General features: G+C 41.0%; 1 protein-coding gene across 1 annotated transcript in view; it reads left to right on the forward strand.

Moving 5' to 3' along the window:
• Positions 1-6,751: 6,751 nt before the first annotated feature.
• The window catches only part of g2e3 (G2/M-phase specific E3 ubiquitin protein ligase), a 9,592-nt gene continuing 6,458 nt past the window's right edge, over positions 6,752-9,885 (forward strand). The window contains 6 exon segments of the mRNA XM_031847889.1: positions 6,752-6,834; positions 7,305-7,367; positions 7,741-7,838; positions 8,400-8,501; positions 8,681-8,805; positions 8,947-9,115. Of these exon segments, the coding sequence (XP_031703749.1) occupies positions 7,322-7,367; positions 7,741-7,838; positions 8,400-8,501; positions 8,681-8,805; positions 8,947-9,115 (540 nt within the window). The 5' untranslated portion in view covers positions 6,752-6,834; positions 7,305-7,321.

The following is a 9,885-nucleotide window of genomic DNA, read 5'->3' on the forward strand; positions in this document are numbered from 1 at the left end:
TGTATATCTGCATACAAAAAGAGGTTGAGCTTTACTGATACTTGTCTTTAGATTTACAGATCACATGCACACCTCTCTGAACTGCGGTTGTTTAAAACTGAGATCTGATTTTACAAGAAGCTGCTGACTGATTGCAGATTATAGGACTGTTTCCATGACAGACTGAGTTGTTCCTATTAGATGAATGCTGTCAGTGTCATCTTCTTATTTCTGATAGTGTTGACATCAGCAGGTACAGCTACTGACTCTACTACTAGAACTACTGCAGTCTGAAACTGACTGTCTCACTCACTTCACTGTATCATGTTTCTGTGTTGTTTCACTTTAATTCGTCCGTCATAAAGCTGCAGGATGTTTTCAGCTCTGAACCCATTTGTCCATATGACTGTCAATCAACAGATCAATATCTCTGAAAGCACATCCAGCCACCTTCCTGTGTGTTGCTATAGTAATCATACATCATGTGTCGTCAGTTGCTTCTACATTAAATATTAAAACCTTGCACCAGCAGGGCCTAACACCATTGGTTAATGTTGTACATCTGGGCCAGGAAGACAAGAGGGTTGTGATCGGTGTCCACAGTCACCGGAGAGGAACTGGAGCTAAAATGCCCCTCAAAATGCTGCAGGGCGACAAGCATGGCTAGAGTCTCCTTATTAATGATGGAGTAGTTCAGCCAGTGGCGCTTGAACTTCGCAGAGAAGTAGCACACAGGATGGCACACATCTCCCTTGCCCTCGCCCTCTTGCAATAGCAAAACACCGGCTCCAGAAGCACTAGAATTGACTTCAAGCTGAATGGGGGGCGAGAAGTTGTGAACAGACAGCACTGGAACACTGTAGAGGAGAGACTTAGCAGCATCAAATGCATGACAACACTCAAGGGTGGCACCCGAATGGACCCTGGAAAGACAGAGCAGAGAGAAGACACAACAAGGCACCTAACACCCCCTCCCTTAAGACCTCACGGGTTGGTAACGGACTCTTTTACACCCTCAGGGTTCTTTAAGGTGCCGTTCACCGACCAACCAACAGGCAAAAGTCCTCAGGCAAAAGCAAACAGTGATTCAGATAAATCTACACCCTGAGCCTGTTTCTGGGCCTAGGCTCCAGTCAAAATGCTAACTTCAAACACATCTGAATAACTCAGCCAGATCATCATACGCAGACTCAGAAATAGAGACATCCACAACTTCAGGATAAACTTCACCTTCAGCCATATTGTTTCCCATGATGAAATCCACACCATCGACAGGAAAACTGAGCAGACAGTCACTGGGACGAAACCAGTAATTGGTTTGGTCTGCACATAAACACGGTGGAGAAGGGCAGGAACAAAACCCCTTTCAGTACCTCTCACCACTGCACTCGCATCACTTACAGACTCTAAAGCACTAAAGGTTAGAGCACTAGAAAGGATGAAGGATTGTGAGCCACTAGTGTCGTGTAGCACCGTCTCTGGGCACTGGTCCTCTGCCTCTCCTGTGAGGGACACAAATCCTATAAAGATTAACAGGTTCAAAGCAAGCATCAGGCACTTTTGCAGCAGCGGCCTGGCCAACGGGGGTCACCGTTTTCACTAACTCCACCCCCTTTGGCTGCTGCCTGGAAGCTGCCTCCTGCTGCTTCTGCCTCCAGGCCGAGCAGTCTGCAATCAAGTGACCAGGATCATGACAAAATTAAAGCTGCAAGCAGCATTGAACCTACCCTCGCACCTTCCCGCACGTCGAGGGTACTGGCAGGACTCTGGTTGATGCGGCCATGCATTTCTGTGACCATCAGACACTGCTTGTATGAGTTAGATTGTATTTCCTGTGTGGACCAGCGGTGTAGCCAGGTCATTTTACCAGGTCTTAAGCCTCTAATGTTATGAGTGTACCTCTGATACAATCATAAATGTAAGCCTGCAAATATTACCAAAAACCTGAATGTGTGTGAATGCGCTTTAGTGTTTGAAACATGACAGACTGTCAAAGTAAATGCAGGTCTTAAAACCAACTGTTTGTTTGTGCAGGTAGCTCTGACAATCACTGCTGAGTGACTCAAAGCTGGAAGAGTCGAGGGGAAATGGCAGAATTTATTGTTCCATTTGGAAAAAGAAACATCTTCATGTAGAGAAATAACTTTAAGCCAAAAAGTGATCCCATGTTGTCTAATTTACAACATGAATTAGGTTGGGTGCAGGTTGATTTTATTGAACAAACTTCACATATGAAATTACTTTACATTACAGCCTGGCTCCAAAACGAACAAAAACTATTCACTGTACTATTTATGATTTGAAAACTATTAATTACTAACTACTCATTTTTGCTCATTTTTGCTTAGTTTGCACATATTTAGATCAGAGAAGTCTTTTTATGGTGGTGTGCCCACGAACCCTTTCAATAACTTCAGTGTTTGGACCACTGTAATTATAGAATTCTGCTTACGTCCAAGGTTGCCAGTAGGTGGCGCTATGACTATGAGTCAATATTGGCATGCAGAAGTTCTCAAGCAATGACTCATCAAGCATGTCAAGTTTGGGACATTTTTGACAAATAGAGTCCAGTTAAAACAACTTGATGTATGTTGGCGAACCATGTAACATTGCTGCCACACCACGTCCACGCCATTCCATGAAACCTCTAGCTTTTGAGAACTTTTCATCACATGTTTTTAAATTGTCTTGACCAAATTTGAAGTTGATCTGATAAATTCTCGAGCAGGAGTTTGTTAAAGTACAGCACCTGGAAATGGCAAACAAACATTCAAACAAAACTCAAACCCGACTTCCGGTTGGGTTTAGAGCATAGTACTAACAGACCTTTTTTTAGGTCTACATATGATACATGTGCTTGCTAAATGTTGTACATCTCGGCCCCTCAAAACCGCTGGCGAAGAATGCGTCGCCACGGCAACAGCATTCCACAAAAGTTCAAAAGTTTCATCGGCTGGTATTATGAACATCTTATATTTATCTGGAACCAATTTGAAGTCGATCTGATTAACTTACTAAGAGAAGCAAGCCAAAGTATAGACTGTTACTTCCTGTTACGAGTAGGTGGCGCTATGACTATGATTCAAAATTGACGTGCAGATGTCTTCAGGCCTGGAGTCCCATCAAATGTGAAATTTGGAAAAGATCTGACCAGTTTATTCATTTACGGCGAAGAATCGAAATTCGCTGAGCCGCCACATCGCCGTCCTTTAACGGATTCTTACAATCTTCACAATGAAGCATTATCAAATGCTTAAAGGCTTTTCTGACTAAATGTGAGATGAATCTGAATAATCTGTGAGGATTAGGATGTCAAAGTACACAACCTGTAACTTCATGTTGCCACTAGGTGGCACTATTACTGGGATTATGTTGTCATATAGATGTGTTCAGGGCCAGGATGTTATGAGATATAAGAAATTTGGAGCAGATTAGGCAATGTACGGCCGAGTTACAACAACTTCCTGTTTCATGGCCAATTGTGTTTTATTGCCGCCGGGCCACGGATACATAGTTCGATAATTTTTTGATCTTTGAGTAACCTTTCACTGCCAAGGTCTAAAGAGCATATACTGACCGAATTTGAAGTCAATCGGGTCAAATCTCTAGGAGGAGGAGTTAAAATATGACACCTTAAACATAAAAATATGACACCGACTTCCTGTTTGGTTTAGAGCATACCTCCAAGAGGGTTTTTAGTCCGTCCCATGATGTTACATATACCTACCAAATTTCATACAGCTAGCTGAAAACCGATGTTGGCGCTATTCAAAAGGGGGCACTGTCGAGCCAATCTGTCACACCGCATGCAGCTCTACATCCATATCCGCACGTGACACATATGTGCCACCAGAGTCACAATGAGGAGAATCCCGCTTTGAGAAAAACGTTTCTGTGCGTGAGAGAAAACTTATCCTCCAGAGTCTGCAGCCTGCTGCAGGGGGGGGTGTCACTTTCTGCTCATTTAAATACATAACACAATCACGCACAATCTTTAAATTCCTCCAACATCACAAGTTCACAGATGTTCAGCCTTACACCATCAACAAGATTGCTTTTCTCTCCAGCAAAGTCAACATTGTGTGGTAATACATCAGAATCGCTGTCTGTAAGCCTCTGGCACTAACTTCTCCACTCTCATTAAGGCGCCTTTAACCTTCTCCTTATACCGGGCTATGTTCCACAGAAAGTGAAGCTTCCTCAGCTTCAACTACCAACTCACGCTGAAGAAGTTTCACCCACACATCTTCTGAATCAACGCAAAGCAGCAGTGATGCGCTCAAACGCACCAAAATATTACAAATATACCAAAGAAATCTTACTGACATCAAATGCGGCAGGAGAACCAGACGTTCACTGTGCACGAGCAGAGGTTGAGACCAGAACTCAAATGCAGCTCTGACTCACACATCTGGAAAGCTGCCTCTGCCTCCAAAATGGCGCAACTCTTAAATCCCTCCCTCGTGGATTTATCTCCTCCCAGGACTACTCCGAAACAAAAGAGGCACAATAAAAACAGAGCCCTGAAGGGAGGACTGATGGAGCCCAGCTGGACTGCTCACCTTTCTGGTCTGGGGGGGGGGTAAACACATCCAGCACCTTCCTGTGTGTTGCTATGGTGATCATACATCATGTGTCGTCAGTTTGTTTCTCCTTCACTGAATAGTTTTATTTTGATTTATTAGTTCTGATGATTTAGTGAACTCCTGATTCAAACTGACTCTGCTGTTGCTCTTTATCAAGTTTCTCCTGTGAGAGATGGAAGAAGTACTCACATATCATCTTATACTTCAGTAAAAGTACTAATACGACAGTGTAGAAGTACTCTGTTACAGGAAAAGCACAATGGACCACTTCAGAATAATATTATTTAATTGTATTATAATGATTGAAGCATTAAAGAGGACCTATGATCTTTTCTGCTTCCTCCCTGTCCTTTAGTGTATAGATAGACTTTATTTCAGACTCAGGGTCCAGATAGACAAATACATCAAATGACATACACAAACAATTAAAGTACGGAGGCCTAGCAATGCCTTACAAAGAGACAGCTGTACCAATGTCTCCACAGCTGGACTGGTAGCGTGTGCTACTAAACCTTATGCTGGTTAAAACAACTATGATCTCATTTTCAGAATCATTAAGTCGATAAATTAATTTGTACATGAGATTTCTTAAAATAGTTTGGAAAGTATTGACTCATGCAGCCACAAATATTTCACTAGCACTACTCCATCTCGGTCTCTTTAACAGTATTCTCATGGCGTCATTATAAGCTACTTGAAGTCTCTGTAAGCTCTTTTTTTCGTAGTTTGACCACAAGTGTGCAGTGTATATAGAATGTATATTATATATATTTATATATATATCTTTGTACGTTAAAAGGTTGTAAAGTTTCAAAGCCTGAAGTCCACGACCAAAGGGAGTTACTCTCCCCTCAGAAACTCTTCTGTATAGCTGCCATACCGGCGAGTTTAACTCCATTTTAATATGTTGGCTGTTGTGGCCATTTATCAGTATTTTCTTTTTTATGTAACTTGTAAGAAAAGGGAAAGAGCTCTGACCATTCAGCTGAATTATTCTCAGTGTCAATAATATACTTCAAGACATTTTGACAGTTTTTCATCACGATTATTTCTCACAGGGAAATTAATACAAATAATCAACATGGCGACGAGGACGGGATCGGAGGAGTGATCTTAGCCAATTCCTCCTCAGACGGGGTTCAAGGTTGCTGCTCCGATGCTGGAAAAAAGAATTCCACCCCGGGGAGAAAGAATTTAGTGATGTAACAGTAAACAGGTATTCTCACGCATTAGGGTGTGTGGGACAGACGTGTGTTGACTTGTAGTGATTAAGACGTTTGGTGTATCCTTTCAAAGTTGTAATTATGCAAGATTGTTCTGAAGATACAGGAGACAATTAACTAGAGATAAGGTAAAAGTCAAAGTGAGTCCAAGCCTGAGCAGCTCGATGCCAGAATCTTCACCTCATTTTAATAAAATGTATGTCAAAGACAGACAGACTGACGAACAAGTGGAAGAACGGATAAAAACAGTGTTTTTAGATTACAACAATTGTAACAACAACAATTCAACTCAGAACGTGTTTGGAGCAGAAAAGAGAAGTTATGTATGATGGACATTTATAGGACAAAAAATACTGCTGCTGCCTCTGTTTCTCTGTCTCCCACACAGTCTGAGTTGTTTTCAGGGCGAGCGCCCACATGTGTCACTGGCACGAGGCCCATGAGAGGAAGGACACGTCTGACTCAACTCCCTGACTTCAGTCTCACGGAGGATCCTGGTAAACTGCACCGCCAATATTATAACATATTATACATATATAATACATATGTTATATTATAATATATTATATTATATTATATATTATATTATATTATATTATATTATATTAGATATTATATTATATTATATTATTTTAAATTATGTTATATTATATTATAATATAATATATTATAATATATTATATTGTATTTTATTACATTATATGATGTATTATTTTGGTATCATTATAGGTTAAGATAAGACTTTATTGATCGTAGTGATCTGAGATGTATTTGAGTAAAAGTATAAACTAGCAGAAAGTGGAGATACGAGCCTCGAGGCTATTCACCTTCCGTCCACCAGGGGGCGATGAAGCGTCAAACCGGAAACAAAGAGCCGAACTGCCGAAGAAGAAGAAGCAGCGGAAGCGGAAATGAGCTCCTTTTTGTTTTGAAAGAGGGAAATTTAAAATAACTCGACGGATCGTGAGAAGTACACAAACAATAACTCGTCACGAAACGAAGCGAAGAAATCCAAATCTAACACGTTTCATCTCTGAATGTAAAAAGTAAGTTCTTCTTTTAATGTTATTCATAAAGAAGATAAATTTAAGTTTGTTTTTTAAAACGTTGTGACTTTTGAGCTTCTTGTAAAACTCACTTTAACGTGTTTCTCTGATTATTCTAATTTTAATAATTTAATAAAAATATGTTTACGGAACGTTAGATGTATTTATATGGTTTGTTAATATGTTCGACGGTAACAGATAAATCTTTGTAGCTATTTCACTTGAATCAGCAGCTTCATTCACTACAAGTTTATCTGGTAAATAGTTTTAATACTTTCATTATATATAATAATTCATTGTCTTTTATCTTTGTTTCTATTTCTTGGCTTTGTTGAACTTCTTCAGATTTATAATTGTACTCTTAAAACCGAAATCTGTATTTTCAGTTTTCATGTCTCTGAAGCACTTTTTCTGTATAAAAAAGATTATTATTATTATTATTATTATTATTATTATTATTATCTTTGCAGAGCCGCGCCACATCAACATGAAGAAGAAGAAGACGACGATGAGGTCTCAGGTCTCAGACGAGTGTGAGTGATCGACTATTAACTGTCACCTCTTCTTCTTTTTCTTCTGCTTCTGTTTCTTCTTCATCTTCATCTTCTTCTGTTTCTTTGTCTTCTGCTTCTGCTTCTTCTTCATCTTCTTCTGTTTCTTCTTCTTCTGTTTCATTTTAAAGCAGTCATCCATAAGTGTTGTGGTTCCTCCATCTTCTGGATGTCTATTTGTTGTCTTCACATGTGTGAAAAGATGTGAATTTTCCTGAATGTTCTTCATGTGTGTGAACATTGAAAATCTAAAAGATTAAACTCAGTAATTTATGAGGAACCATGTGTGAAAGAAGCTTCGTATTTAAATGTGATCACTATGATAATACGGTGATAATACTTTCTGTGTGTTCAGGTTGTGCTCTCTGCAGGCTCAGTGATGATGACCCGGCCATGTTTGGGGAGAAAGTGACTCTCAAAGAGCACAAACTCTCCGTCCACTACTTCTGTTTGGTGAGTCTGTGTTTTAATGATCTGAAGCTCTTCACACAGACCTGTTGGTACTCTTGAGGTATCAACAGGTTCTGGTGGAGGTCTGGAGGTTGTGATGGGGGTTCTGATGGAGGTCTGGAGGTTCTGATGGAGGTCTGGATGTTGTGATGGAGGTCTGGATGTTGTGATGAAGGTCTGGAGGTTGTGAAAGAGGTCTGGATGTTGTGATGGAGGTCTGGAGGTTGTGAAAGAGGTCTGGGAGTTGTGATGGAGGTCGTAATAGAGATCTGAAGGTCCTGATGGAGGTCTGGAGGTTGTGAAGGAGTGATTTCGGTTGTGATGGAGGTCTGGAGGTTGTAATGGATGTCTGGATGTTGTGATGGAGGTCTGGCTGTTGTGATGGAGGTCTGGCTGTTGTGATGGAGGTCTGGATGTTGTGATGGAGGTCTGGAGGTTTTGAAAGGGGGATATAGGTTGTGATGGAGGTCTGGAGGCTGTGATGGAGGTCTGGAGGTGTGATGGAGGTCTGGAGGTGTGATGGAGGTCTGGTGTGATACTTTGTTCTCCTGTGTTGTGTCTCAGCTGACATCTTGTGGAGTTTACCAGCGAGGAGAAGAGGACGAGGGCGTCTTCGGTTTCCTGGTGGACGACATCAAACAGGAGATCCGCCGCTCGGCTCGACTGGTGAGAGATTAAAGAGATCTTTATCTTATTTATCTCTGTATGTTTACTCTTTGTTTACTGTGTGTTTACTCTTTGTTTACTGTATGTTTACTCTTTGTTTACTTTGTGTTTACTCTTTGTTTACTGTGTGTTTACTCTTTGTTTACTGTATGTTTACTGTTTATTTACGTGTGTTCCAGATGTGCAGCGGCTGTAAGCAGAAGGGAGCGTGTGTCGGCTGTAACGTCAGAAGCTGCAGGAGGACGGTTCACTTCCCCTGTGGGAGGAAACGCAGCTTCATCTCTCAGTTTACGGGACTCTTCCCGTGAGTGAACACAGGAAACACCTTTGTTCTATTACTATCATTGCTAGCATTGATAGCATTACTAGCATTGATAGCATTGATAGCACTGATGACCTCTGACCTCCACCGGTTTACGTGGTCTCCCTGTCTCTCTGTATCCAGGTCTTACTGTCCAGACCACAGTCCTACTCAGTCTCTGTGTGGTGGTCTAGACCTCAGTCTGCCTCAGACCTGCTCCGTCTGTCTGGACCCCATCGATCCGGTCCTGAGCTACTCCGTCCTCAAATGTCCGTCCTGCCACTCCAGCTGGTTCCACAGAGACTGTGTGCAGGTCTGTTTTATTTTGTTATGTTCACCAGCCGTAAAGGTGTGGAGTCATAGTGGTGCCATCATAAAAAGAATAAATCATAAAATAATATTAAGAAGAACAGACAAAATAATTCATAAGCAGATAACACAATGTGGGAATATAAAAATGCATTTATTTATGTATATATATTAGGGGTGGGAATCACCAGAGATCCCGCGATACGATATTATCGCGATACTTGGGTCACGATACGATATTATCACGATACTGCGATATTATCACGATATTGCGATTTATTACTTTTTTCAACTTCAAATTATGTCCCCAAAGGAAAACTGTGTCAACATGTTTTATCTAATAAGATAAAGTTTTCAGTCTGTTCATCTCACTTCAATCATTTTTATTGCAGCAAAATAGGATTGTCAAGCAGACAGACTGACCAACAATGTCATAAATGTTGCACCTGACAAACTGAACTGTTTGTATTACTACATAGTCCAACTTAACTAAATGCAAACGTGTGGACTCAGTATATGAACTATAACTTATATAAGTAGGATATAAGAGTTATATAACTCAGTATAACTTACGATGCGTGGACGTCAAGGGCAGAGAGACAGTTATGCGCTGCACTCTCCCCATGAGCCTGGCTACTGTTGGCAGATTTAACCCCTTTGTGAGGCCAGATGTCTCTATCTTTGTTTTGACCATCTTCCTACCAATCACGCTGACCCGGGACCTTTGCTGACCTCACCAGAAAATAACTCAGCACCATCTAGTGGACTGAAAAA

Source organism: Anarrhichthys ocellatus, unplaced genomic scaffold (assembly GCF_004355925.1).
Source record: "Anarrhichthys ocellatus isolate YVR2014 unplaced genomic scaffold, GSC_Weel_1.0 scaffold7, whole genome shotgun sequence".
Taxonomy (NCBI): Eukaryota; Metazoa; Chordata; class Actinopteri; order Perciformes; family Anarhichadidae; genus Anarrhichthys; species Anarrhichthys ocellatus.